The 27,956-nt window shown below is 51.6% G+C and overlaps 2 protein-coding genes across 63 annotated transcripts in view; both read right to left on the reverse strand.

Moving 5' to 3' along the window:
- Positions 1-3,916: 3,916 nt before the first annotated feature.
- SLC35H1 (solute carrier family 35 member H1) lies at positions 3,917-17,708 on the reverse strand. 50 transcript variants are annotated; one of them, XR_012419494.1, is made up of 10 exons: positions 17,664-17,708; positions 12,726-13,102; positions 11,964-12,043; positions 10,739-10,980; positions 9,950-10,022; positions 9,220-9,388; positions 9,029-9,112; positions 6,147-6,281; positions 4,950-5,079; positions 3,917-4,713 (listed from the first exon to the last, which is right to left on the reverse strand). XR_012419494.1 is itself a non-coding variant. In XM_065523234.2 (10 exons), exons 5-10 carry the CDS (start codon positions 10,013-10,015, stop codon positions 4,583-4,585), a joined length of 693 nt encoding a protein of 230 aa, XP_065379306.1. In that variant the 5' UTR covers positions 10,016-10,022; positions 10,917-10,980; positions 11,964-12,043; positions 12,726-13,102; positions 17,664-17,708; the 3' UTR covers positions 3,917-4,582. The 50 variants fall into 50 exon arrangements, 40 of the variants coding, with proteins under 40 accessions (XP_065379306.1, XP_005569286.1, XP_073861561.1 ...); XR_012419491.1 differs by having other exon boundaries at positions 9,220-9,325; positions 10,917-10,980; positions 11,964-12,114; XR_012419488.1 differs by having other exon boundaries at positions 10,917-10,980; positions 11,964-12,114.
- A 1,659-nt stretch (positions 17,709-19,367) lies between these two features.
- Positions 19,368-27,956, reverse strand: part of ELMO2 (engulfment and cell motility 2) — a 67,624-nt gene continuing 59,035 nt past the window's right edge. For all 13 annotated transcript variants that reach the window (XM_074005427.1, XM_065523226.2, XM_065523227.2 and 10 more), the window contains 9 exons: positions 27,699-27,803; positions 27,498-27,606; positions 26,555-26,691; positions 24,934-25,097; positions 24,707-24,819; positions 24,480-24,587; positions 23,583-23,665; positions 22,074-22,151; positions 19,368-20,880 (listed from right to left, as the gene is read on the reverse strand). In XM_074005427.1, the coding sequence (XP_073861528.1) occupies positions 20,680-20,880; positions 22,074-22,151; positions 23,583-23,665; positions 24,480-24,587; positions 24,707-24,819; positions 24,934-25,097; positions 26,555-26,691; positions 27,498-27,606; positions 27,699-27,803 (1,098 nt within the window). In that variant the 3' untranslated portion in view covers positions 19,368-20,679. The remainder of the gene's footprint in view (positions 20,881-22,073; positions 22,152-23,582; positions 23,666-24,479; positions 24,588-24,706; positions 24,820-24,933; positions 25,098-26,554; positions 26,692-27,497; positions 27,607-27,698; positions 27,804-27,956) is intronic.

Here is a 27,956-nt window from a genome sequence, read left to right on the forward strand (position 1 = left end):
TGGTGGCACAAGCCTGCAGTCCCAGCAACTCAGGTGGCTAAGGTGGGAGGATCACTTGAGCCCAGGAGGTCAAGGTCACAGTGAGCTATGATTGTACCACTGCACTCCAGCCTGGAAGACACAGGAAGACCCCATCTCTAATAAATAAAATAAAAAGCCCTACAGAAGTTCCTAGAGGACAGAGACTGTTTTAATGACTTCTGTATCTCCAGCAGCGATCACTGGGCAGGGCACATTGTAGATGGTCCAGAAACACTGACGGGATGCATTTGAATGCATTTTCCTCTGGTTCTGTGTTCTGTCCTTCTGTTGTTCCCCAGCAGGAGAGTTCTCATCCGACATCCAGAAGAAGATGGCCCCACCAGCAGGATGGTGGTGGGACTGGGGGCTGCTGGCTTGTTTCTGGGAAATATGTTAGTTGCCAACGAAACTAAATAACCATGGGAACAGACGTCAAGCAAATTGGTTACTACAAAGCAGGGGTGAAGGGACCTGGCTAATGTCAGGGCTGTGCAGTTAGGGTGAAGACTCCATGGGATGGCTGGGAGACTGGAGACTGGCAGGAATGGGTGGCAGTGGGAGGGAGCAGCCCCTTCTTACAGGGCAAGTCATTTGGAAGTTAGAACCTGTAAAATCCCCCACTTTAGTTTCCACTAGTGGAAATTCCTACAAAAAACAAGCATCTGGGCCAGGCACGATGGCTCACACCTGTAATCCCAGCACTTTGGGAGGCTGAGGCAGGTGAATTACCTGAGGTCAGGAGTTCAAGACCAGCCTGGCCAACATGTACTAAAATACGAAAATACAAAATACTAAAAATACAAAAAATGCTGTGGTGTAAAGCCATGAACCTCGCACCCCAACCCGGGACAACTCTGAAAGGCATCTCAGCTTTAGAGCTCCCTGTACTAAAAATACAAAAAAGTAGCCAGGCATTGTGGGTGGGTGCCTGTAATACCAGCTACTTGGGAAGCTGAGGCAGGAGAATTGCTTGAACCCGGGAGGTGGAGGTTGCAGCGAGCCAAGATCAAACCATTGCACTCCAGCCTGAGCAATAAGAGCAAAACTCCATCTCAAAAAAAAAAAAAAAAAGCATCTGTTAGGTCCATGCTCAGTACCAGACATTGCAGCAGAGATGGGGATCTCGGAAGGCCAGAGCTCCAACACTGGCTCTTCCTCTCATCTGGGCGAGTTATGTGACATTCTTCCCGCTCCACTTCCTGAGTGGTGATGACTATGAGCCCAGCACTGTGTGTTTTACCTACATTATTTTATTTCACCTTCACAGTAGCTTCCTTCAGGTATATATATTATTATTCCTTCTGTAGAGACAAGGAAACAGGCTCAGAGAAGATCAGCAACGTGTCCAAAAGCACACAGCTAATCACAGCACAGAGAGACATGTCTCTCAGTCTACGGCATCTGGAGGCTGTATCTTTAGCCACTGTTATGCTTACCCACTTGGAGCTTAGTTGCCACAGCTAGGAAAGAAATACAATCAGTCCTTACTGCACCGGGCTGTTACAGATTAAATAACCTATGGCAAAGGCCTAGATGGTGCCCAGTGAACACTCTGTTCTGTTCTTTCTTCCCCATTCCCCAGCCCACTGCCTCATCACTTCCCTGGGCTGGGAGGAAGGCTGACTCCAAAAACGAATGTCTCTGTCCCCAAGTCCAGCAGTGTCTGCCATGTGGCCAGCACTCACTGAATGCTGTCGACCTAAATGGATGGCCTGGGAGTTCCCACCCTCAGTCCATCACTAGTGTGTGATGCAGGAAGCTGCAGCAAGTACCATGAGAATTCTCTTGGTGCCATATTAACTACTCTTAAGCCACTGGGATTTGCAGGTTTTTCACAGCAGGATAGAGCAGAAACAGATGGAGACAATCCCTTGAGCCCTTAAGGCAGAAAAGGGTACTGGAGTGAAGATGAAGGTATGCCGGGGCCTGCCTGATGGCTCAGGTCCCTCCCACAGGCAAACTGCAGCCTGTTCTCACAGCCACCACAGCACCAACTGTGGACATCCTCACATATTGGGGGCATTAACCTTCCTTCCACTGTGGGCTCCTGGGAGAGGCGGTGGTCATGTAAGCACTTAAAACTCGAATCTGCAGGTCAGCCCTCCTCTCTCCGCCCCCTTCTGCAGAAGCCTTGGAGCTGGGGGGCTGTGTGGGGACAGACACCACAGCCTTGGAGAGACAAGTCACATCCTCAGATTCCCTCAACCTGTGCAAGCACCGCGTTGCCATGGTGATGCTGCAGCCCTGAGATGCAATGACTGCAGACAGCATGGGTGGTTCTAGGGCTCAGTACCGAGGTGGACGCTGTCTGGCCTGTGAGGCCAGGTGATTGGGTGGGCCGGGTGCGGGAGAAGGAGCCCTCCTTTAGGTTTGGCTGGTAATTGCTGCTAAATGAAGGGCTGTCATTGAACCCAACATGTGCGAGGTAAGGGCCCCAGCTCTGCACCTTGTAATTACTGCACCAGACAGCAGCGCTTTCTCCATGTGCTGGGAGGCGGGCAGTGGGGGAGCAGACAGGAAGCTCTCATCCACCTGAGCCAGCAGGGCTCTGGCAGGCTCCCCCCACTGCCCAAGCGGCCTGCATCCCAAGCAGCCTCTCAGACGGAGGAGGCCCTGGCCCCCCTCCTTGGCTGGCTCTCCCCACGTCATCCAGCTGGAGCACGAGCCTCCTTTAATCTTGGCCTCTGAGCTTGTGGAATCCAAGGGGGGGCAGAGGTGCAGGAGCCAGATAACGGGCCGCTTCCGAGCGCCCTTGGTGCTCCACCTCCGCCTGCTGAGTCTGTGCTGGGAATCTGAATTAGAGACAGATCTCGGTCTGACTCCTCCTGAGCACGGAAGCTCTGAGGGCCTCGGGCTAGTCACCGCCCCCTCCTGGCTCTAGCCTCCTGCTGCAGCAGTGGAAGTTGGACTCGAGAATTCTTGAGGGTTCTCTGGCTGGCAAACTTCAGCCGGCAAGCTGGATCCTACTTTTGTAAATGAGGTTTCACTGGGACAGCCACACCCTGGGTCTGTGTCGTCTATGGCTGCTTTTGTGCTACAATAGCAGAGCAGCTCCAACAGATGCCATATGCTATGCTCCCCAAACCCCAAACACTTACTAACTGGCCCTTTACAGGAAGTTTGCAGACCCATTTTTAAAGTATTAAAGTTCTCCTGCGCTTAACTGAGCGAGCTTTAGTGACTCCAACCTGTGGAAACAATTTTAGAACAAGTCCCATCCTTGTCCCCACCCATGGACACCCACTGTCCTCTTCCAAGCACCCCTTTTCTGCCTGTCTGGAGAGCCGTGGCAGGGCGGCTGGGCTCTGGGAGCCAGTGTGGTGCAATGGCGCCACCTGCTGTGAGTGCCTAGGAGCACTGCGCCTGGAAAGCTGTCTCCAATGGCTGGTGGGGTCTCCCAAGGCCCGGGAACCAGCTTACAGCAGACTCAGTCCACAGCACATCAGAATCGGGGTCTTGCCCCCTCCCTTCCTCATTTGAGACAGGCCTGTAGTCTAGAGAAGAGGTGGGACTTGGCCAAGGAGGAGTGGAAGGCCCAGGCCCCGGGGCCCACAAACCCTTCCAGGAGGCAGTGTGGATGTCACATGTGGCACGTGCATGCAGAGGTACACAGGCCTGGATGTGAATCCCAGCCCAGCCACTTAGGCAGCTCTTTATCTTTTCCAGGCTTTAGTCTCTTAGTTGTTAAAAGGATTAAAAGAAACGCTTATATAGCATTTATTCTGTTACTAATAATGACTCAATCTTCAAAAGGACTCTCAGATAGGTATTATTATCCCCAGTTCACAGATTAAAAAACTACGGCACAGACACGTTAGGTCATTTGCTTAGGGTCACACAGCTAGTGGCAGCCAGGATTCAAACTAGGCTGTGAAAACATGTAAAGTCTCCAGAATGCAGTGCTCAGTAAATATTCATTTATTTCCCGCCAGCAGGTGCAGTGGGGCCCCATGCGGAGGGCACTGGTGTTCCAACATAAGCAAGAAACGAAGGAGGCCTGGCCTAAGACCAGTCATTTGAAGAAGGCCCCAGGCAGGGAAAGGAAAGGAGAGGCCAGGCCCACACTGTCCCTCCCTGCCCCATCTCCAGCAACACGAGGTGGCCAGTGGACCGTGAACCATTTATTTCCAAACTATAAAGAAACCTGCTCTCTGAGAAAAGATGCCACCCAGGTGATGAGGCTCCAGCCCCTCGAGATCCAAAACCCAGTCCAAACCCAGTCCCCTTAGAAAGCTGCGGTGCCTTGGAGATGAGTCTTGGCTGTCAGAGCCTGGGAAGTGGTTGGGAAGAACCAGCCCACTCCCCTCTCCTGCAGTGACTCCAACTCCAGCGCAGCTTGGGCCCAGCTCTGGCCAGGTCCCAGGCTGGCCTGGTGCTCGCCCCTTGTGTGACCAAGCTCTGAAGGGAGGGACAAGAGTCAGGAGTCCCTGGCTTGGCCCCACCACCTTTGACTCTCGTCCACAGCTCCCAGCTACCATGAAGAGCCCCGGGGGCTTGAGCACAGTGAGTGCTGGCAGCAGGCTGGAGAGCGGCCTGCTTCTAAGCCATTTGCCCTGGCCGGTCACTGCTGCCCCTGGGCCACAAAGTACTCCTCCTCCTCATTGTCACCTTCCTCCCGCTGGCTGCTCCGGAGCAGCAGCTCCAGGTCGGGGCTGGAGCCCAGCCCCTTCAAGGCCTTGGGGCCACCATCACCTTGGGATAGAGAGAGATCACAGTTACAGGCCCAGTTGTCGTTTTCTTGGTTTGCTCTGATTTGCATGTGTGCTGAGTCACCCAGGCCCCACCCACCCATTCTGGAGATGACCCCGGTATCTTCCTAGAGAAGAGACGGCAGCAGAGCCACCGCGCACACTTCCTGCATCAGAATCACTAAGAGTCACAGGGAGAAGAACAGAAACCAGAGGCTTCTGGAAGGGGCTCCGGGTTACCTCTGGAATGCAAGGCTTTGAGGGCAACATGGAGGGATATTCCCGAGAGGCAGAGGGCAAAGCCTAGCCAGTTCAGGAGGCTGATCTGATCGCCCAGCAGATGAGCTGCCAACAGCAAAGTGCAGACTTCCTGGGGGCAGAGAAGCAGGAGGGAGTGTGATCAACAGGAGGATTTGGCCACTTGGCCAGGAGGGTGGAAGGTGGGGGTACTGGGTACACTCAGGTGGGTAGATCAAGATCTGTCTGAAATCCTGGGCCCAAGCAGGCAGAGAGGTCAGGGGACCCTGCCGGCTTGCGGCGCTGTCTCACCAGCCTCCCTCTGTGAGATGCAACAAAGGAGGTGCTTGTCACGGAATTCTGTCAGGAATAAAAGAGGCAAACCGGATCCCACGCTGGGGACCAGGGTGTCCAGATCGTGCTGTATCCACAAGGATAAAGGAGGCAGTTACAGAAGGGAGCCCTGAGCCTCTGCGTGAGAATGCTGCATTACCCTGGGCTGAAGACACACACTGGTCCCGGGGCTCTCTATAAACAGAGACTGCAAAAGGGACTGGCGAGGCCGTTCATCCAAGAACCACAGCCATGCCTCGGCATGCGGCTGGCTCCCAGAAGACACTCAGAGAGGCCCGCATTTCTGGGTTTAGGCAACACTGTTTCGGTATTGGTGTGTGCCTGACCAAAGAGAAAAGTAAATGTGTGGGAGGGAGAGGCAGAAGTGAGAAGAGGTGTGAGAGGGAAGGACAGGCCTGCGAGGCGGAGGTACAGCGAGGTTGGCCACAGGGGTGCTTGCTGAGGGTCTCACTAGCCCTGGCTGTGGCCCTGGAGGACACCACCAGTCAATCATGGAACTCTTTCCTGATGAGTCTGGATAGGAGCTGTTCAACCTGTGGCTCCAGGCCACTGCCCAATGCCAGAGTTGGCAGTCAAGGTAAAATGTGAATGCGCCCCAGGCCTAGGGGAGTCAGAGCTGGCTCTCCATCTGTGTCCCTGTCTGTGGGGTGCAGGTGATCACACCCTCTCAAAGGGCTGTGGTCAAGGCGGAAGGAGGGGCCAGCACAGCAGTCAGCAAAGTGCCTGGCACCTAATGGGGCACTTCCGTCTCTTCTCTACAGGGCCCTGAGGTGCAGGAGCTGCTAGTGAGAAATCCCTGGGGGCTCCCCCTCTAAGACAGGAATGGCATCACCCCCGAGTCTGTACCTTAAAAATGCCAGCAATGGAGAGAGTGAGGCTGGAGGTTCTGGAGACCAGGAGGAACTCAGAGAAGCCCAAACCAAAGGCGAGAATCCCGCCAAGGAAGAGGCTCCCAAGTACCCGCAGGAGCAGCCCTGTGTCCTGGAAACGGAAGATTTTCTCAGATGTGGACAAATGGAGACCTGAAATCAATGGGGAGAGAGAGTGGGAGGCTGGGCCCTGGGCTGCCTCGGCCAGCCCAATGCCAACCACATGAGATCTTCCATTGTCATAGTGAGTCCTTACTGAGACCTGCTAACTGTCTGCAGCCCAGAGAAAAAGCATGGGAGGTATAAAGTGATCCCACACAGATGGCCTGAGACCTGGAGAAACCAGGGAAGCAGTGATGGCTGCCAGAGAGCCTGGGGGCAATAGAAGCCAGATCCTGGCAGGATGATGGGTTCCTAGTGGGATGACGAGGATCCTAGCGGGATGATGGGGATATTAGCGGGATGATGGGGATCCTAGCGGGATGATGGGATCCTAGCGGGATGACGGGATCCCAGCGGGATGATGGGGATCCCAGCGGGATGATGGGGATCCCAGCGGGATGATGGAGATCCTAGCGGGATGATAGGATCCCAGCGGGATGATGGGGATCCTAGCGGGATGATAGGATCCCAGCGGGATGATGGGGATCCTAGCGGGATGATAGGATCCCAGCGGGATGATGGGATCTAGCGGGATGATGGAGATCCTAGCAGGATGATGGGATCCAAGTGGGATGATGGGGATCCTAACAGAATGACGGGGAGGGCTCGTCTGAGCCTCTGGGGTAAAGTAGAGGGGGTAGCACTGCATGGAAAGACGGACGGAAGTGCCCTCAGCCTTTGGACGGTATTCACTTACTGGTCTGGGGGAAGGGGCGCAAGGCTGCTGACTTCATGGGGTCTTTGGAGCTGTGGTAACCAATGGGCTAAAGAAGGGAGGGCAGCCACCAAGTGAGGAAGGACCAACAGTGCCCCAGCCCACTCACGGAGCTCCTTGGTCTACAATTCAGCCAGGTTACCTACAAACAGCGTCAAAATTCTATCCCTACAAACATTCATTTTAATCTAGGTCTTGCTAGTACAAAGCTGAGGAACCTGGGCTGAGATGTGTCCCCTTTCTGGACCTCAGTTTCTCTACTGATAAAATGAGAGGCCTGGGACCAGACTGGTATTTCTCCAACCTGCGGTGCCACTTGATGAACATTTCCCAAAAAGAAAATGCAAACACATAGAGCCATGGCCCCTTGCTCCAGAAACACAGGCATGCACACCCCCTACCCCAAATTTGGCTTAGACTTTCGGAGTCGTCATGGTCCTTCCAACACTGTCCATCTGGGAGAATGACTCCCGGCGTCCCTCCCACAGGAAAGTCCTTGTGGTGTATTAGCACAGGGTGAAGGGGGGCCCAGAACTGGGCACAGGAGACACCTGTGGTAGCTGGAAGTTGGTCGAGTATTTTGAGATTTTTGGAGGGAAGCACCAAAGAAATGCTGAGTGACAGTCCCCCCCAGGCACAACAGCCTCACATTGTAGGACATCTTGTTTGGTGCTGGGCTCAGCAGTACTGCAAAGGCGTCGGCAAATTGAAGGGAATTCGGGGAAAAGCAACATAAGTAATGAAGGCGCTTGGGGGATTAATTTACCAGAAAAGATTAAAGGAGCTAAATCCATGCAGCTTTGCTAAGTGACGACTACCAGGGGCTTTCAGATGAGGTTTTGCAGAGATGGGGCATGGTGTAAACACCCGGGAGGGGAGACTGTGGCGTTTGATACGAGGGGGCATAATGAAGGAATGGGGAGAGATTTTAAAGAGGGAAAAAAATGAGGCCCTGAATAGAAGTTTCCTGGACAACGGGGCTTCAAAATAATTTTCTTAGGGAGGTTCAAGATGCTTCACCGCTTGAAACTTAAATGGATGTGGGACAGAATTTTCTGTAATGACCCTGAAGGTATTACAGAGGGGACTCTGGGAGGAAGGATAAACAGAAAGGGGACAAAGGCTAATCCCAAAACATCAAAGAAAGGAATGTGGCGCCACACCTCCCAGCCTACACAACTCTCCAGGGCTCTCCTCTTTCTTGGACGACAGTGGAGGAACAACTGACCATGTCCCCAGGCTCCTGTGTGCTGGCTCCTGGCCTTCAGCCCCCAGCTCTGGAAGCCCACCCTCTGCCGATCCCGCACGGTCCACACTCCCTGAACACACATCCCAATGTTATATGCCTGGACATGGCTGAACCTCCTATTCCCACTTCCCAGATGCCTTGCTCCCTGCAGCCTGCCACAATCCCACTCACCCTCCAAAACCACGGCCAGGAAAGCCTTTCTGACTTGCTTGATTACTCCAGCATCTTGGAACAATCCCTGATTCCCCACTCCTTAGAGGCAGGATAGGGTGGTTAAGAGGAGGGCTGGAACACTTGGAGCCAGGCTGCTGGCTTCAAATTCTGGCTCATTTATGAGCTATGGGACCTTGGGCAAGTTATCTTTACTTCTCTGTGCCTCACTTTGTTCTACCTGCAAAATGGGGAATAATAGTACTGCCACACAGGGTTTTTGGAAGGATGAAATAAGTTCTCATGTTTAAAAAGATCGAACAGCCCTGGTGCACTTTCAGGGCTCTGTACACACTTACTGTTGTTACTGTTCCCTGGATTTTATGTGCTTTCTCTGTAGCATTTATCATGCTGGACTCCAGCCACTTTGTTTACGTCTGACCGTCCCCCAAACCATGCGCTTCCGGGGAGGGACTGCATCTTTGATCTCAATAATCTCTGCAGCTCCCACTGTGCTGGGCTCAGGGCAGGGATCTGTGGTCTGCTGCACTGAGGTGCCCTCGAGAGGGAAGGCCCAACGTACCTTCAAATACAGCAAAGAGAGGGAAGAGCCCCAGGAACATGAGTGGCTGCAGGTGGAACATGGTGTCGATGGGATTCTGGAGGCCTGCAGGGCGGGGGACGGTTACCATCAGGTCTGGCCTGGCCCTGCCCTGCCTCCGCCCTGCCTGTGCCGCGGTTCCTCTCTCTGGAGGGTGAGTGGCATGTGCTCACCAAGTTCAGCCTTCTGCAGGAGCATCTGGGTGAGGGTCCAGCGAATGCCACCGATGAATGAGGCCCCCAGCACCAAGGCAAAGCCCTCCACGTTGAACTGTGTGGACTTGTAGGTGAACATGAAGAGACCCCCGGCGATGAGGAGGACCACCAGGACCAGTGCCGCGCGCTGGTAGGATGGGGAGCAGTGGCAGCTAACTCGGGGGTCTTGAGGGTCAACGGTTCGTCACATTTGGAGCCTGGGGTCAGCAGCCATCTTGGCTGCCCCTGGGGCAGGAAATCCTCCCACCCTCCAGCTCTACCCCAGGGGGTCCTGGACAGTCCTTGCCCACTAATGTCAGCATGCAGGGCTGACGGTCAGCTGGTATGCCAACAGCCCTGCCTGCTCTGCCACACTGATGGCTGTCCTAGGCCCCCAAGAGGTCCCACCTCCCCCTCTGGGCCTAACACACACGGCTATTGCCTCCCACAGCAGGGAGCTTCCTAGACCAGGCTCTGCTGGGACCCGCATCCTGCAGTGCTTTCACCTTTGGTCATTACCCTGCCACACTGGTTTCTAAATACTCCGAATATTGCCCATGTCTAGGTCCCTTCTCAGAAAGGGATCTACTGCCACCTGGACTGGGCTTATCTCTTCTGTCACACAGCGGGACAAGTCACTGCTCGGACTCCTGCTTTATTCTTAGCATCTGTGGGGGCAGGAGGGACAAAAGAGACACTGGGCCCTCACCAGCTCCTCCAGCTTGAAGATCAGAGAGAAGATCAAGATGAAGAGGACAGCTGAGGATTTGGTCATTGTGTACCTGGAAGCAAAATTACCCACAATGCACTGATGGAGCCCAGGGCTCAGACCCATCACCAAGAAAGGAGCAGGAGCACAAATCACTGGGCAAAATGACCAAACAGAGCTGGGCTAAGTCATCTGAGCTGATAAGCGACCTTTAACCAGAAGGAATCTCTGACTAAGGGGCCTCTGGTTATCACCAGGGAAAAGAGGTTGCAGGTCTGACGCTGAGCTCCCTGAGTCCTGTTCTTTACCTGACCCTCAGCGGAGCAGGAGCGGGAAGGAAGGATGAGAAGTGGGAGGACGAGAAGTGGGAGGACGAGAAGTGGGAGGACGAGGAGTGGGAGGACGAGGAGTGGGAGGACGAGAAGTGGGAGGACGAGGAGTGGGAGGACGAAGAGTGGGAGGATGAGTGGGAGGACGAGGAGTGGGAGGATGAGAGGTGGGAGGATGAGAAGTGGGAGGATGAGGAGTGGGAGGATGAGGAGTGGGAGGATGAGGAGGCAGGAACTGTGCTCTCTGAAGCGAAACATCAGAGGGAAGAAGAAACTCTTGTGCAGTCCCCAAGCCACACAGGGCTCTGCTGCGACTACGTGTATCACCCGCCAGTGGCTGCCTGTCTATGGCCCTGCGGCCTGCCCTCCCCTACTCTGATGATGGGGTTCTGGGTGAGCTCCCTGGCTTCCCCATGCTGCCTGGCAGGTGGGCACAGCATCCCCTCTGCGCTGGGCTTACAGAAGAGGCTGGTGAATTCCCGGAGAGGTGCTGGGTGCCAGAGAGAGGCGGAGAGAGCAAGGGCTGGTCCCAGAGAGTAATGGAGTGGCTGGCCTGGCAGCCGGGTGTGCAGACAGCCCACTGGACAGACAGAGAGCTTGAGCCTGAAGGGAGGCAGCAGAGCATGGCCGGTACTCACAGAGAGACGGTGACATAGAGGAAGCTCCAGTTGGACAAGCCCACGTCAAGCGCCGTGGCCAGAGCTGTGGAGACAAAGGCACCCACAGGACGGTGTGGGAGGTCCACACTCTGCTGGGGTGGGCTGGCACCCTGAGGCACCTGAGTGTCCCCCACTTCTGAACCATCCCGGGGCCTCCTCTGGGGCCCTCAGGCCTTTTTTTCCACCAGCAACTAAAGGGCTAATACCCAGCCCCAAAGCGGTGGGGGGCTGCTCTAGCACTAGGGCTGGGCCCATTCCAACTGGCTGGGCCAGCGTGGTTTGTACAAACACTCCGGCTGGCCCGAGCAGAGGTATTAACCCGATCTGGTTGATCCCTTACTGGAAACCCTTTTTTCCTCAGGATGGAACACCAACTCCTCCAAGGGGAACCCGGCCTCCAGGATGTGAGCCCCACCCACCCTCTCAGTTCTCATTTCTCCCACTTCCTCTGACCAGCACCGGGTTCTCAGCATCCTGAAACACTTTGAGTTCCCTTCCAGACTCCACAGCTGGCACTAAATCTCCCTCTGGCCACAAGGGCCCCTCCTCCCAGGGCCAATCAGTCCCATGCATCCTTCAGCCCTCGGCCTACTCAGCACCTGGCCTAGGAAATCTTCCTCCACCAGCCATGGGCCCCGGCCTTGGGTCGGTCCCCCTCCCTGGGCTCCGTAGTGCCCTCCATGTCCATGTCACAGCCCTGCGAGGGCAGGGACCCTAACTGCTCACCACTCATCTCCAGGCCCGAGGCCACACTCCAGGCTCGGTGTCTGCTGCCAGGTGAGGGAGCTGTGGGGCCGTGGGTGCAGCAGGGGTTTTGTGGGTGTGTGGTGGGGCAGTGGGAAGGCACGCAGTGTGCAAGAGGCAGCAGCGTGGGTGGAGGGAGGCCAGGTCAAGAGGGCAGAGGAGGAACAGTGCAGGAAGAGGGGACGGACTCGGCTTCCAGACACGCGGGTGTCTCTCTTGTTCTCATCCTATGGTTCCCCAGCCCCTCTTCCTGCCCCGCCCTCACCGAGGTACCCCACCTACCTGTGGGAGCCACTCTTCTGAGGTAGTCGGCCCAGCTCAGCACCACACGGGCCCTGTGGCTGGAGCACTGAACCAGCGCCCTGGACAGGGCGGAGAAGAGGAAGATCACGGCCAGGTGCAGCATCGTCATGAAGAGGGGGAAATGGAAGCTCTGTACGGAGCCCAAAGCAGACACCCCGGCTCGGTTTAGACAGCCTGCCCCCCAACAGCTCCCTCTTCCTCTTCGCCCCTCTGCGGGAGTGGGGTTCATTTGGTGGTTCACGAGGACCTTGCTATGTGTGAAGGGCCCTTAGGTACAGTATCATCGCTTGGAATGACAGACTCCTAGGTCACAAAGACAAGTGGCAGCCAAGGGGCTCGATTCTAGCCTGGTGCTGTCTCCACCAGTTCAACACACCTGTGAGCTACCTGCCCAGCCCTCCTCACAGCCCATTCTCAGGTGAGAGCCACTGCGGCCCACTACATTGTATCACTTATTAAAATATTGAAATACTTCTCTACTGGGGTAAACAGTTGCTGCTTGAGCCCGTTTCCCCAGCTCATCCCTTCACACCTCCCACTCTCCTTGATTTCCCTGGATCCAAACATTGAAGGGGAACCCTGGCATGGCGGGCTTGGAGGGCCCTGTTCCAGCCCAGCTGTAACTGGCTTCCAGTTAGACTGGCTGAAGCTTGTGCCTTCCTGTTAAACGTGAAGGGCACTATAGCCACGGCTCCAGCCACCTTCATCCCAGCGCCCTGCCCCAGCAAGGCCTCCCGGTACCTTTGTCAGCCATTTGTTGTAGAAGGTGATGCCGATGGAGAAGCAGTAGTAGAGAAGCACCAGCCCCAGCGTCAATACCGCCTTCCACACAAAGGCCACATCGAGGGCCCACCTCCCCATTCGTGGCAGCTGCAGCACCCGAGCTCCTGAGTCAGCGGGGGCAGGCACCTTTCTTGAAGACAATGTGCGGGAAGAGCCGGTGCAGCTGGACCACACCTTTCACCAAGAACGTCTCCTGGCTGGAGGAGCTTTCTGCAGCTCCATGATTTGGAACCATCAGCGGAGCCCCAGGCAGAGTCCTCACCTAAGGGGCTGGTGGCTGGTGCTGGCCCTTCCCATGGTTAACTGGATGCAACACTCACAGGTCCCGAGGTCTGCTGCTGGGGAAAAAGGGCAGCTTTGGAGCCTTGGGCAGAGACTGCGCTTCTCGTAGCCATGGGTGCCTCTGAAGGCTGCGTGACTCAGGGCTCCGGAGGGGCTGCCCACAATGGCACAAGGCACTCCCAGAGACCCATGTCATGTCTGCTCTCTTGTCACCTCAAGTAAATCTCCATGAACTGCCACCAAAGTGACCTTTTAAAACACAAATCTGATCATGCCGGGCCACTGCTTAAAACCCTTCAGCAGTTTCCAGTGCTTTTCTCATGAAGACCAGGACCCTTCTTTGGGCTCCCATGGCCTGATTTGGCCCTGCTGGTCTTCCCAGTCTCAGCCACAGGCTCTCCAGGACCTGGCCCCACTGGGTGCCTTTCAGCTTCTCAAACACACCAGCTTTCTTCCCGTTGTCCAAAGGAACTGAACGAACACTGCACCCACCCTTCAGTCCTTCATCCATCCTACCTATCTTCAGCTCAGAGGTCACTTCTTCAGGGACCCTCCCCCCATCCCCTTCATCAGTCCCCTGAGATACAGGTGGCTTTCACGGCTCTCCTCCTCCTCCTTCATAGCACTTGTACAGGGTGTGATTTGAGTAATGTCTGTGTCCACTGAGAGACTACGAGAGGCACAAAGATAGGGAACAGTGTGTCCACACTGGCCTTATGCACACCTGGCATACTTTAAGTTCTCCGTTTGGTTTGATGACTGACAGACAGCAGGCATGCGATTTTCAGGGGACTGGTCTGGTCTTTAGGGGTTAAAAGTGGAGAAGGAAACCACTCTAACAGTTGGAACGCTCTAAGACCAGGCTCTAACCACTACTGCCTGGAAGCGGTGCCTGCCTTACAGTCTTGCCAAATGAAACCACTCCCAGCCTCCCTGGCAATCCAGCCAACCCGGATGACTGCCCGGAGCATGCCAGGTAGACCTGTCTGTGCCTGGAGGAGCCTCAGGTCCAGCGTTATGTGATACCTGCTGCTTCATCTGTGTGCCCCCAACCACAGCTCCTCCTCTGAGACATTCCCATCCTATTGAAACGCCACCTTCTTCTTGAAGCCTTCCTAGGCTTCAAGATCAGAAACACTCTCCATCTCCCACCCCACCATTTCCGAAGGGAGCCATTACATTCTGTTCTGCACTCTGGAACCCATGTTACTATTTCCCCTCTCCGGGGCAAACAGGGAGCTGGCTGTGTCCAAATGAATCTCCAGGGCTACAGTTGTCTTCAGAGTAGCTTTGGAAACCTGTGGTGGTATTTTGGGGATATGCTCCTGGCATTCAGTGAGCAGGGATAAAGAAGGGGCAGTCCACATAGCCAATTACTGCTCTGCATCCCGCATGACTTTCACATTCATATAGGTGAAAGATTAGCTTATAATCAGCTGAACCTAGAAAGTAACTGTTTACATGTAAACACAGGGCAGTGTTTCCATGGTTCTGCTGTGAACTAACATTTCCAAGAATACGATGCCTATGTACAATGAAGGGAGACTGAAAATGGTCAAAATTGGTCTCAAAATGGCACCAAAGTTCCCATTCTGGAAAAACCACATCATCTATGGCAATGGCACTAGTGGTTTTTGAGTTGCGACACAACACGACTGTGTCAGTCTGCGCCTGTGGGAATCACACTCCTAGAGCGTCCACACAGAAGGGACAGTCTTCACTGCGACTTCCAGCATTGTTGTGCCCAGGAACTTACATACTGAAACTTACTTTGTTTTACTATTAATTACTTTCCTTTTTCATAGGCCTGTGTTGATTTATTTTTATTTTATTTTACTATTTTTTTTCTTTGAGACGAAGTTTTGCTCTTGAAGCCCAGGCTGGAGTGCAATGGTGCAATCTCGGCTCACTGCAATCTCCGCCTCCCAGGTTCAAGACATTCTCCTGCCTCAGGCTCCCAAGCAGCTAGGATTACAGGCATGCGCCACCACGCCCAGCTAATTTTTTATATTTTTAGTACAGACGGGGTTTCTCCATGTTGGTCAGGCTGGTCTCGAACTCCCAACCTCAGGAGATCCGCCCACCTTGGCCTCCCAAAGTGCTGGGATTACAGGTGTGAGCCACCATGCCCGGTCGCATTGTTGATTTTTCAAAAATTATGTGTAGGCTGTTTTTATTAATCATATGTTTCATTTTAGGGTAATAAAAGGGACTGTTACAAAATATTTGTAATAAAAAAGAGGTTCAATGCTGACTTTCCTTCACAGACCTGGCCCAGGTCCCTTGCCTCCAAGAAGCCCCTATGGCTACCCCGCCTACAAGAAGCACGTCTCAAAGTTAACTCATTTTCTTATTGGGATTCAGAAGGTCACCTGTGCACAGACACAAAGCCAAATCTCAGCTAGAAGGGTCCTTGGAGATCATCTAGGCACTTAATGGGCATTTATTAAGCGCTCCTGTAGGCCTACCACTGGAGACACAGACATGAAACTGAAGGTCCCCACCCTTATTTTATAAGGGAAACAAGATTTAAAGGAGTAAATCCTCTTTTTGAAATCTCATTTGCTCAGGAAACAAAGTCCATATTCTGCCCCACTTTCCACAGAGAGCAGCTTAGCTGGAGGCAGCAGTCACATCAAGGTAAGGCTGGCTGGTGCATCACTGTCGCACCTGCTTCCCTCAATCTTTCTAACTGTAACTTGGGCAGCATGGTTTAGCGCTTAAGAGTGTGGGCTTTGGAGTTAGAGACTGATAATCAAATCCTGGTGTCCCTGTGACCCTAAGTTACTTGACCACTGGACTCAGTTTTTCCAACTGTAAAGTGGCATCAGGTACAGCATTAAATGCTGGCTCATGATAGAGGCTTACTCCCCTCCTGGTCCCCTTAAGAGTGAAACTTCCCCAGAAGGCCTCGCACTGCCAGCCCCACTCATGCACTCCCTGCCCTCACTTCAGCCCATCTCTACTGCTCCACTGAGTCACCACACCCTCCTCTCTGCTGCCCCTTCAAAGGCGTAGTCTCTATTCTTTTTTTTTTTTGAGATGGAGTTTCATTCTTTGTTGCCCAGGCTGGAGTGCAATGGCACGATCTCAGCTCACCACAACCTCCACCTTCCAGGTTCAAGTGATTCACCTGCCTCAGTCTCCTGAGTAGCTGGGATTACAGGCATGTGCCACCACGCCTGGCTAATTTTGTATTTTTAGTTGGAGACGGGGTTTCTCCATGTTGGTCAGGCTGGTCTTGAACTCCCGACCTCAGGTGATCCACTCACCTTGGCCTCCCAAAGTGCTGCAATTACAAGCGTGAGCCACCTCGCCCACCGGCTTAGTCTCTATTCTTATCTTACACAATGGATCACTTCCTTCTCCTAGAAAAAATCTTCTCTTAGGTGCTACGATACCACACTCTCCTGGTTTTTCTTCTGCTTTTCTGTACTCTTTCTTGGCCTTTTTTGCTGGCACCTTCTTGTCAACTCAATCTATAAAAATTGGGTGCCTAAAGCTTGGAACCTGGCTTCTCTTCTCTCTCAAATCTTACCCTATATAATCTTATCCTACCCAATCCACTTGCCAATGATTTCTAAATTCTTTACATCAGCCCTGACCTTTTCTGCATCAGACTAGTATTATCTAACTGCCTATTTGGTAGCTGCACTCCAAATATCTAAAACTTAAGATGCCCTAAAAAGATTTCATAATTATTTCTCACGCTCCCAATCTATCCCAGAGTCATTTAGTAAATGCCAGCATAATACACTCGGTTACTTAAGCCAAAACCAAAAATCTATGATGAAATCATCTTTGGCCACTTATTTCCGTCATTTCTCAAATCCTGCCCTGTCAGTTCCACCTTCAATACACTTCTTGACCCCTCTACTTCTCTTCCTCTCCATTCCCACTACCACAGTCTGCTGACTGCCACTCGTCTAGCTGGTCTCCCTGTTTCCACTTTCGCCTCTAAGGCCTGGAAACTATAAAGCAGCCAGAGAGATGGCCTAAGCACACAGAATAGACCATGCCCTAAGGCTAAGCCCAGCTCCTCAGCCTGGTCCACAAGGAAGGCCTCTGCAACCTCATTCTTCTGCCACTGGCCCCAGCACCCGCCACAGCGGCCCCCTGCCACGTGTCAAACACATCAAGCCTGCGTATTTCTTTACTTGCTGTTCTTTATGTCTTCAGTACACTTCCGCAGACCTCCGCTGGGCTGAATACTTTCCCCAATGCCCCACCCCTCCCAATCCTCGTGGCACTTCCCACCTCTGACGTTTCCTTGTTTGCTCACGTGTTTACTGCCCGCCCCAATCCCACCGCGGGAAGCAGCCTCTCAGAAGGCAGAGCCGTGTCCGATTCCGGCCTGGGTCCCGCACCCCAGCACGTCGCACGTGCTCAAGAAATACCAGATGAGCCGGCGTCGGGCAGAAGCACGGCAGGAGAGCGCTTGGAGACCCCTGCCCCCTCCACAGACGGCGAAACTAAGGCCCGGGGAGGGGCAGGGGCGTGGCGTGCCCCATGCCAACCCGCGCAGAACCCGGGCGGGGCGCCCGCTTCCCGTCTCCAGCCCCGGCCCCCCAGCCCCTGGGAGTGCGCCGGGAGGCCTGCCGCGCACACACTCACCTCGGCCTGGTGAGCTCCCGGCCGGAATCTTCCCACCGGAAGTGCGAGGCCGGATGCCACCGCCGAACCGCGGCAGGGGCGGTAACTTCCGCCGGAAGCTACCCAGGGGCTGGGCGGAGCCGGGGCGAAAAGGCAGCACGGGGGCGGGGCGGGGCAGCACAGGGGCGGGGCGTCTGCTGTGGTCCGGTTCTGAGGTGGTCGGGTCCTTCTGGGGTACAGCGCAGTTTTGTCCTCCGCGGAGTCTCTCAGGCTCAGAGCACAGCAGTGTGATTGCGTCTCTCCTGCGCTCAATCAGGGGCTTGCTTTGGAACCCTGGTACCTGCTAGTGTTCTGCATACAGTGGGCATCCAAAAAATGGTCACTTGTTTACTTTTACTGAACAAATTGTTTTTCTTATGTCCAGTCTAGTGCTAGGCAACCATGGAATGAACCACGAAGATAAGTATCTCATGGGCTTTTTCTTCTGGGAGCTCAGGCCGGCTGGGGCCGTTACAACTTAAAACTTAGGCGATCCAGAAGTAATACGAAACATTTGTGAAATATTTTCTGTATGAAACTTTCTAAGAATTATCTCAACTTCAATAGGTTGAGTAGGGGGAGAGCATCCCAGAAAGAGGAAATGGCAGAATCCTAAAAGAGGGTGAGAAGCCTCCAGCCGTGCCTGGGGCTCAGGTTGTTTATAACTGTGGTGGTTAAAGTAGTCAAGAGGCAGGTTGCAGTGGCCCCAAAATGCCAGCCTAGGGCGTTCATATTTTCTTCATCTTGCGGGATGGATTAAAAGGGCAGCATTTACAGTCAAGGAGAACATTGGGCCAGGGCAAGCTAGGGTTGCACATTCAGACCCAGTTTTGTGCCTTTTGCCCTCCTCTAGCCGCCTCCTGGGCTCTCCGGCAGTAAGACCAGCTGCAAACATGGCTCCTTACAAGTGACTCAGCTGGGATCCCTGGCCTCTCTGAACAGAAGGCTCAAGGCCAGAGTGTAAGTGTTTTGTGCAAACTGCTGCTGTCACCGCCGCCAGCTGGCATCATGCAGGCATAGTTCATTCAGTGCTTACCAAGCACCTACAATGGTACCCATCACTGCCCAAGGTCTTGGCTTTATTCAGTCCTCAAGGCTTGTATTGCATACACTTTCTATGCCTTTTGAAATAGCTTGTCCTCACACCCTTCTCTCTTAGGGGCAAGAGAAAGTATCCATTTTCATCACCACCCTCATTCAAGTCTCCCAGCTACCAAGGCCAAGGTTTGCAGCAACAGCCTAAAACACCAGCTGGAAGGCTGGGCACTAAGCACAGGCAACACACAGGGTAAAGGGCATGTCTTCTTTGTAAGGCACAAGTACTCGAGCTGTTCCCTGGCTGTGTCCCTGGCAGGGAGAAGAGGGAGGATGTGTTCATGGGGGTGTACAGTATGCCTTACCCTGCTGTACCCGGCAGGGTTGAGCAGAAAACGCTTTGTCCCAGTGCAGCAATCTGTGAACACTGTTAACCAGCAGGTGTGTGTCTGTGTGTGTGTGTGTGTGTGTGTGTGTGTGTATGTGTGGGAGGAGCGAATGATAAGAAGGAAGGGACTCTTGGAAGGTGACTAAGGGCTCCAGCTGGAGCTCTCCAGAGTCTCCCGGACACACTGAGATCAAATCTTGTCAAGGTGAAATCTTCACCATTGGGCAGGGGCAAGTACAAACAGCTGTTAACAGGAACCACAGTTTGTACATGAAAGAGTATTTATTGAAAACATGGTTACTGACAGGAAGCTCCTGGCTGCTCTCTGGTTACAATCTTGGCTCACAACTGGAAGCATTACATACTTTTTACTTCCCCTCAATTTTATTTTTCCCCAAGGTTCCATCCTAAGATAGGTAGATCTTATATAAATATATATACATGTCTGTATAAGTATGGCCTATAGTAATGAAAATATATAGTACACTCTTCATTGGGTAGTACCTACCATGCCAGGCCAGCAATACTGAATGCCAATGTGCTAACGTATGTCCAGGGAGAGAGGCTGTGTGTGTGGTTTACAAGTGCTTCAGCACCAGGGAAGCCCCACTGGCACAGGTGTGGCCTCAGCTGGCCTCAGCCAGCTCCCTGAAATCATGGCCAATGGCAGAAACCATAGCGCTAAGAAGGAAAGGCAAACTTCCTGGGGTCTGGAAGGCCAAAGGAAAGCAAACTGGAGGGGGCTACACTTCAGGTTAGGTGGGAGATTTCTCTCTGAGGAAGGAAAAGGTATTAATGTGGGGGGAGAGGGGTAGAATCTAGTGACCTAACCACAGTCTAGGCCCAGGCCTCAGCTGGGTTTTCCCTGCAGCGTTCCTGGAGACTTAAGAGGGCAGGACTTGGCCTGGAGGTCTTTGACTTGCCAGGATGAGACTGAGCGCTTGTAGGGAAAAATTTCCATCTGCTCTGATATCTGTATGGGCCATAGAGATCTGGTGGCTCTAAAGACCAGAGATGTTAGAGCCAACCTCAGAAGCAGCAACATCTTGGCACCATATGAAGCTGGAGTGAGCCCTCATCAAAAAAGACAAAAGCAAAGGCCCCAGGCCTGTACTCAGATTTGAGATACAGGCAGTCACTCCAAGGCTCTCAACACGCCCAGCATACCTGTCCTCTGCAGGCAGCCTTTCTTGGGCCAGCTCTTGCTTACGTGGGGATTCAGCTGATCAGAGAGCAGGTTCAGGAGGAAAAGGTGAGTGGCTGTTGTTAAATCCATTTCAAGAAGCAATTTCTTGGACTGGAAGGCAAGGGCATCTGCTGTTTGTTCCTCGTGGCCCAATCCCAGGCTTCATGGTGATGGAGTGGGCAGAGCACCCTGCCTTCATGACTCTTAGTAGACAGGGACCAAGAGGAAACTCTGGGTGGTCCGAGGTGGGTTTGAGAAATGGCTGGCATTTACTGGCCACCAAAATCACTACAGATTCTGTACAAGCAAAAGACAAGGCACCAGACTTTAAGCGTTTCTCCTGGGCCCAAAATCCCTTCTCCTGGGTACCGTCGTTTCTGGCTCCAGGCTCAGCCATAGTGATAGACAAAGTCATAGCTGCTGGGCTCCTTGGGGATGGGGGGTGGGGCTTCGGGAATCTGGATGTTCTCCAGGTCCAGGAGCCGCAGCTTCATCTCCATGCTCAGCAGGGTGTCCAGGTCACTCTTGGTCAGCTCGCTGGACATGTCCTTCCCCAGAAGGGCACTGAGGCCATCAATCCAGATGCAGTACTGTGGGGAGCAAGTTGCAAAATGTCACATCGTGACCCCTGGTCAGCAAGAGATCCTGCCAAGGTCTCTATTCTGATGGGGCTCACAACAGTTCCTTTTGGAACTAATCAGTATAGGCAAAACTGATTTGGAATGATAGCAAAGATAAATTGGGAGGTGATCCTTCACTTTCTCAAGATAGGTTTTTATAAGGGGTTTTATATTATAACTCCTTAAAATAATATGAAATAGAACCTAAAAATGCAATGAATGAATACAGCAAAATGAGATCTGAGTACTGGGGCATCATCTACCTGAAGTTACCCCAAAATCAGAAGCGAGAGAAGGGAAATATGTATTAGGTGAAAAGAAGCAAGACACAAACAGGAGTCATTGCAGGATCTCAATTTTGTTTCCCCTGCCACCAAAAAAAAAGTGAATTAAAATCAATCAAGTCAATACATATTAAAGAGTAAATACTAAAGAAATGGAACTGGTGGGTCTCATGCTAAGAGGGGGTAACCAGGAAGCCTTCTGATCCCACTGCTCCCTAACTCTTTCTGCTTCCTCTGCTGCCATTTTCCTTTTTCCACATCATTGCTTGCCTGGTTCCCCACTTGCTTGTTCTTCATTTCCTCCCAATAAAATTCCACTAGCAGCAGCTCAGGCCCTGCCCAAGTGTCTCCTCTTTCATAAGCCCTACTTCTAGTTCCCAGTGATGGCTCTCAGAGCTCACCAGGCACTAGGGTCTCAAATGCAATCACTCATTTAATATCTAGTATCTTCCAGTGCTGGAGATGGAACTACAGGGCCCTTGTCAGAAGGACCAGTTCCATCTGGCTTCAAAGTCCACACTGGATCCACTACAACATGTGACCAGAAGCCCCTGGGAGGAAGGATCTGTCAAGTTCTCTTGGGTAGTTGACCACAGAGAAACTGAAAAGGGGAGAATTTTCCTAGTCCCAAGTAAATGAGTCATTCCTAGTTGACCTTGTCTTTGTAATGACAACCTACGGCTGCTGCTGAAGAGTAATGTGGACAGCCCAGCTCACGGATAAACAATCCAGAGTGTGACAGATCCTTGGCATTCTACAGCTTTCATGATACACTGCAGCCACCCACCGCAGGGGACGTTCCTGATCTGTTCATTCCTGGCACCAATGAAAGAGTTACAGAAATGGCTCTGTTGTCCAAGGTAGCACCACACTGCTCACCTCATATTTATTAGGTGCAATGAAGTTTAAGGTCTCATCAGGGTCATACAGGATGGAGAAGGCCAATTCCAACACCTCCTGAAGGAGAAACGGTTTAAATTAGAGCGATGGAACAGCCTGGGGTCTGCACATCAAGATCTGGGCCAAAGTCCTAGTGACTCGGCATCATCACCAAACATGCTGATTCAAATGAATGTCATCAATGCTCCTAGGCAGCCACAAGTGTGGCTGGAGATTAGGCCCAGCATAAATCAACCTTAACTTACCCACTCCCTGCCCAAGTCACATCAAAGATGTTGTGATATTTTTAAGATTGGAAAAAAGTCATTTTCAACACTCAGAACCCTGGAAGGTCACAATCCATGACTGTAAGTTATCCTAAAAGTTTTTAATTACCAAGATGACTAACAACTTCTATCATGATGTATTTGGCATAGGAATATCTTAACAATTAAAAAACAAAACAAAACATACACACACATGGTAAACTGGTCACTGTTGCATGATACCAGGGAACTAACTCATTATTTTGAAAGTAAGTACATAAAAGAAGAATCAGCATTTCTTCTCATTTTCTATATAAACTGTACCACTGGGAAACCAATAGTAGATAAGGGCAAGTTTCGTAGTTCAGCTCATAAATGAAAAGCAATGACTGCATCAAAATATCATGAGTTTGCAAACCTTAGTTGACTAATGGAATGAGGCACTGAGCTTCAACAGTCTGCTAATATCACAAAAGGAGAGACCACCAGACATTATGTGCCTCTTGATAGAACATAATACCACTGATGACATTGGCCAGAAAAAAAGTTAAACCTGAACTGGATCAAACCTCTAGATCCCTCTGCCGATTTACAGATCTGGGACAGAGGAACAAGTTAAACTGTACCATGGGGAAACAATCAGCAAAATTCAGATGCTAGGAAACTACCAAACAAGCAATCTGATTCTTCAACTAATAAACTGCAAAGGAAAAGATGGTGGGGGGCGGGGGGAACTTAGGAATTAAGAAACTTAAAAGACCAGTCTTAGATTCTGGTTTAAACAAGATGGGTGTGTGTGTGTGTGTATGCATATAAACATTTATATATCTGTAGAGAAATTACGACATTTATGAGACAACTGGTAGAAAGTCAACATCAGTGGAGTATTTGATCTGAAATAACTACTTTCATTTCCTGTTACGTGTGCTAATGGACTGGTGGTAATGTTATATACTATATGATGTACACTAAATATTTACAGATGAAACAGTGTGATACTTGGGACTTTCTTCAAAGTGATAAAGGAGAGAAACAAGTGGATGGGCAGAATTGGCCATGGTTGCTGAGTCTGGGTGATGCATATACAGAGGTTCCATCTATTTTTGTGTATGTTCAAAATTCTTAATAAAACATTCAGGAATAGAGAGGGGAAGACGGTAAGAATGCACCTGGAAATAAACACCACCAATGGCACTCTCCAAGTATCATTGGGCTAGCTACTCAAACTGGCCTCTCCACTCACCTTGTTCTGTTTCAGAGCACTTTTCTCTTTCATGTGGGGACAATCTTTCCCAGTGACAATGGCCTTAATGTCTGCAACAGGAACTGATAAATGATGGGAATTAGTCTCTGGAAGTTCATGCTGCAAGCTGGTCAGTGCCTGCATCAGTGCTGGAACGGAGGTACTGGGGCAGATGCACAGGAAGCCTCAGCCCCAAACTCCAAGGGCTGCTGTATGAGCTTAGTGAGGGTGGTGGGGAGGGTGGCCTTGTACTGTTCCCTCCTTCTTGTAGACCATGGCCCAGTGAGGCTGTGTCAAAGCTAACTGAGGTTCACTTCAGGGCTCTTAGATTTATATCCCCAAGGAATGGGACCTTGGTGACTCCCCTCTCCTCCCCTTCACAATAATGGCAGTGATGATGCTATCATCGCCAACAGCAGTGGCAGCTGCTAACAGTTATGCTGACTACCGGCCAACCACTCTTCTAAGTGCTTTGCATACATTACTCATGCAGTCCTCTTAGGAGGAAAGTGTGGCTATTATTCCCACTTTACAGGAGAAGAAACCAAGGCACAGGGGAGAACTAACTTGCAATTAATTATGATTCAAGTTAATTAGGAGCAAAGCCAGGATTTGAATGTGGGCAGTCTGGCTTCATAGCTTCTCCTCTTAACTGCTGCCTTTCTACTTAGTCATGTACCACCCTTTACACAACACACTCACACCTGAGAACTCATTATTTCTCCAAACCACCCCACCGAGTAGGCCAGGTAGAGGCCATCACTGACAGATAAGGAAACAGGTCCAGAAAGGTGACAGGTACAAGCCCAGATGATCAGCTAGAAACAGCCCGGACTAGAACTCCTGTCTCCTGACAAGTCCAGTGACCATGACACATCAACAGAGAAGTGAACCTACTTTTCTCTTGCAGGGATTCGAATGTCACCTCCCCTTGTGGGTTGTCATCCAAGTCACCATAGTGAAGGACCTTGTGGTTCAGTGCCAACCGGCAGTACCAGAACCGTTCTGGAACACAAGGGAAACCAAACAGGTGAGCAACGACAGTACTGGGAAAGGCCTGGGCACAAAAGGGGCCATCCAGGCAGGCTCTTTCTGGCAGCAAGGATTGCCCTGTCTCCTCTCACCTTGCCTTCGGCGGTTCCCAATCTTTCGGAAGCTGCTGCCCTCACAGAGCCGGTTCAGGCGCTGTTGCTTGATCAGCTCAAGGATCTCGGGCTGGATCTTCTCCCTCAGCTCCCTGGGGCAGACACACACTGGAGTGAGCGGAAGGTCATGGGGACAGTGGAGCTCTGGAAGGAAAGCAGAGCTGGCAGCCACCTCCCCTGCCAGCCTCCCCTGAAATGGAGCTTACACAATTGGTGGGGACTGGAAGTCATCCTGACTCATCCTCTCAGACTGGCGCAGTCGTAGAATCTCAGAGTAACTCAGGCTACGCAGTTTGCTCTTGAACTGATCCAAAGAGTTGGGTTTGGATGGCAAAGCTCGAGTGATTTGCTCTCGGACGACTTGCATAACCTAAGAGAAGAAGAACCCAGCCAACTCACACCATTATTCTTGAGAAATGGACAGGCCTATTATGGAGCACCAAGGCTCTTTCCTACCCCAGAGTCTTGAGCAGGGCAGGCACTACAGACATCTGCTGGGTGAAATAGGTATACCTTCATCTAAGAATGAATAACCATCTAAGGTTATTCAGGTCACATGACTGACACCGATAGATGCTTTATTTCCCATATATTTCAATTGGTCAATGGTGTGGGGAAATGAGCATGGATTTTTGTAGTCAGAAAGAAATGGGTTCGCATCTTGACTCTGTCCCTTCAGCAAGTCACTTAACATCCTTAGGTGTGATCTACTCATCTCTAAACCAAGAGAAAGGAAGACACATCTCCTGATAGGTGTTGTCATAAAGAATATGAGATACCAGCTGGTTGCAGTAGCTCATGCCTATAGTCCCAGCACTTTGGGAGGCAGAGGCAGGCAGATCACCTGAGGTCAGGAGTTTGAGACCAGCCTGGCCAACATGTTAAAACCCCGTCTCTACTAAAAATACAAAAATTAGCCAAGTGTGGTGGCTCATGCCTGTAGTCCCAGCTACTCAGGAGGCTGAGGTAGGAGGATCACTTGAACCTTGGAGGTGGAGATTGCAGTGAGCCGAGAGAGTGCCACTGCACTCCAGCCTGGGTGACAAGAGTGAAACTAGGTCTTGGGAAAAAAAAAAAAAGAATATGAAACACCACATAAAAGGCAGACACAGTGCCTGGCACGCTGTGGTGATTTTAAAAAATGCACTGGTCCCCTTAAAACAACTGTTAAAGAAAACAACAGGATACCACACTGCATGTGCCGTATGATCTTGGTAATGAAGGAAAAACCCATAGGCAAAAAAAAAGACTAGAGGAAAACAAAAATGTTTGTCACTGGATGGTGTAAATACAGGTAATTTTTTATTCTTTATACTTTCCACATTTTTTATAATGAGATGATCAACTTCAAAACACTCAACCCCTAAATGATCAGCTTTTGAGGGCCTGGCACAACAGTGCTCTGCATAGAGTGGGAACTGAAAGCACCGAGGGATAACAATCGATTAAGTACCCAGGGTGTCCACTCTTCTCTCTGCTAACATTCCCAGTTCACAAAACTACAGCAGTGCCTGCAGAGTAAGCACTCAATAAACCAGTGAGTCTTCTGTGCTTATCCTCCTGACCTCTATGGAGGACCGGAGGGACAGGTGCTAACTTCAATGGACAAATGAGGGCCTAAGGCACCAAGTGGAAGACAAGCTCAAGATCACAGAGGGAGCAACAACCAGATGGGGCTGAGCTCTCCAATGCCTCAGTCTTGTGACTCAGCTCTGCAGACCAAGCTGCTTTTCCAGCTCAGGGATTCTCCAGGTGCCAGCCAGCTGTCAGAGGCTGTCGTGTGATGGTCTCCTCCCGTGGGCCTCAGAGCAGCCTGGAGACACTGACCTTGTTGAAGTCCTCTGCTGTTGCCCTCATCTCCTTCCAGGTCTTGTTCAACAGCTGGATGCAGATTCCAAAGAGCTCTTCAAAGGCTCGGTCATGGGTAAAGAACATCGGGTGGTAGTCGTTGCGTCCTTCATTTGCTGTGGAAGTGAAAAAACAGGGAGAAGATGAAGCCTCTGTCCACAAGGGCCTGGGAGCTCATGTCCGGAAACTTTGCACCAAAGTCCTGAGGAACAACAGCAGACCAAGGAGCCCAGCTAATGGGGAGTGTGGGATGGGCGTTTCTCACTTCCTTAGCTTTCTTCTCCAGGGTGCATTTTCTTGCCCTCCCTCTACCCTGTTATAGACTCAGCCAGCCCTTACCTACAGGCTTGGGGTAGCTTTGGAATATGATTCAAATTGCCAGCTCAAACAGAGCAACAACCATGATTCCCATAAACAAGGATAAGATGGAAATTATCAGCTGATGCAGTGATTTAAAACAAAAAAAACAAAATTAAAAACCCACCTAAGGTTGTCTAGTCCCACTGACAATTTTTTTTTTTTTTTTTTTTAGATAGAGTCTCACTCTGTCACCCAGGCTGGAATGCAGTAGCACGACTATGCTCACTATAGCCTTGACCTCCTGACACAAGCGATCCTCCTGCCTCAGTTTCCCAAGTAGTTGGGACTAGAGGCATGCACTACCAGCTGGCTAATTTTTTGATTTTTTTTTTTTTTTTTTTTTTTTTTTTTAGAGACAGGGGTCTCACTATGTTGCCCAGGCTGGTTTTGGACTCCTGGGCTCAAGTGATCCTCCTGTCTCAGCCTCCCAGAGTGCTGAGATTATAGGTGTGAACCACCACGCCCGGCCCCACTGACATTTAACTGTTTATAATAATTTCCAGTCTCACTGAGCTCTTGATGACAAGGAATGGCTGAAGAAGAGGGAGCTGCAGAGACTTACGTAGTTCCCCAACCTGTAGGATTTCACAGAGCATTTTGGTGAGCTCAATGGCACTGCGGCCAAAGGGGCATTCATGTTTGTCTTCCCGGCTGCTGTTCTCCAAGACAATCTGTCAGGAGAAGAGAAAGGGAGGATTAGGGAGATGAGGGAGGAAGGCAGGAGATGTGGCACCAGGACTGAGGCCAGCTCCCCTGCCTTTACCCGGATGTAGGTGTCCTGGTGGACTTTAGCCAAGTACAGCATGTTGTCCAAGGCCAGCATTCCAGGAGGAGTCTGGGTAAAGTCCATGGCTGGATTGATGTGGTTCTAGAGAAATAAAGACACACAATTTGAGATGTAGTAGTCTCCCTGTGTGCAGGGACCTGAGGGGATGCCCTCTCACCTCTCCTCTTGATGCTGCTACCATTCAGCACCCACCTCTGTCCTAGCTCTTTTCACAGCCATCACCACCACTGAACT

This window comes from Macaca fascicularis, chromosome 10, assembly GCF_037993035.2.
Source record: "Macaca fascicularis isolate 582-1 chromosome 10, T2T-MFA8v1.1".
Taxonomy (NCBI): Eukaryota; Metazoa; Chordata; class Mammalia; order Primates; family Cercopithecidae; genus Macaca; species Macaca fascicularis.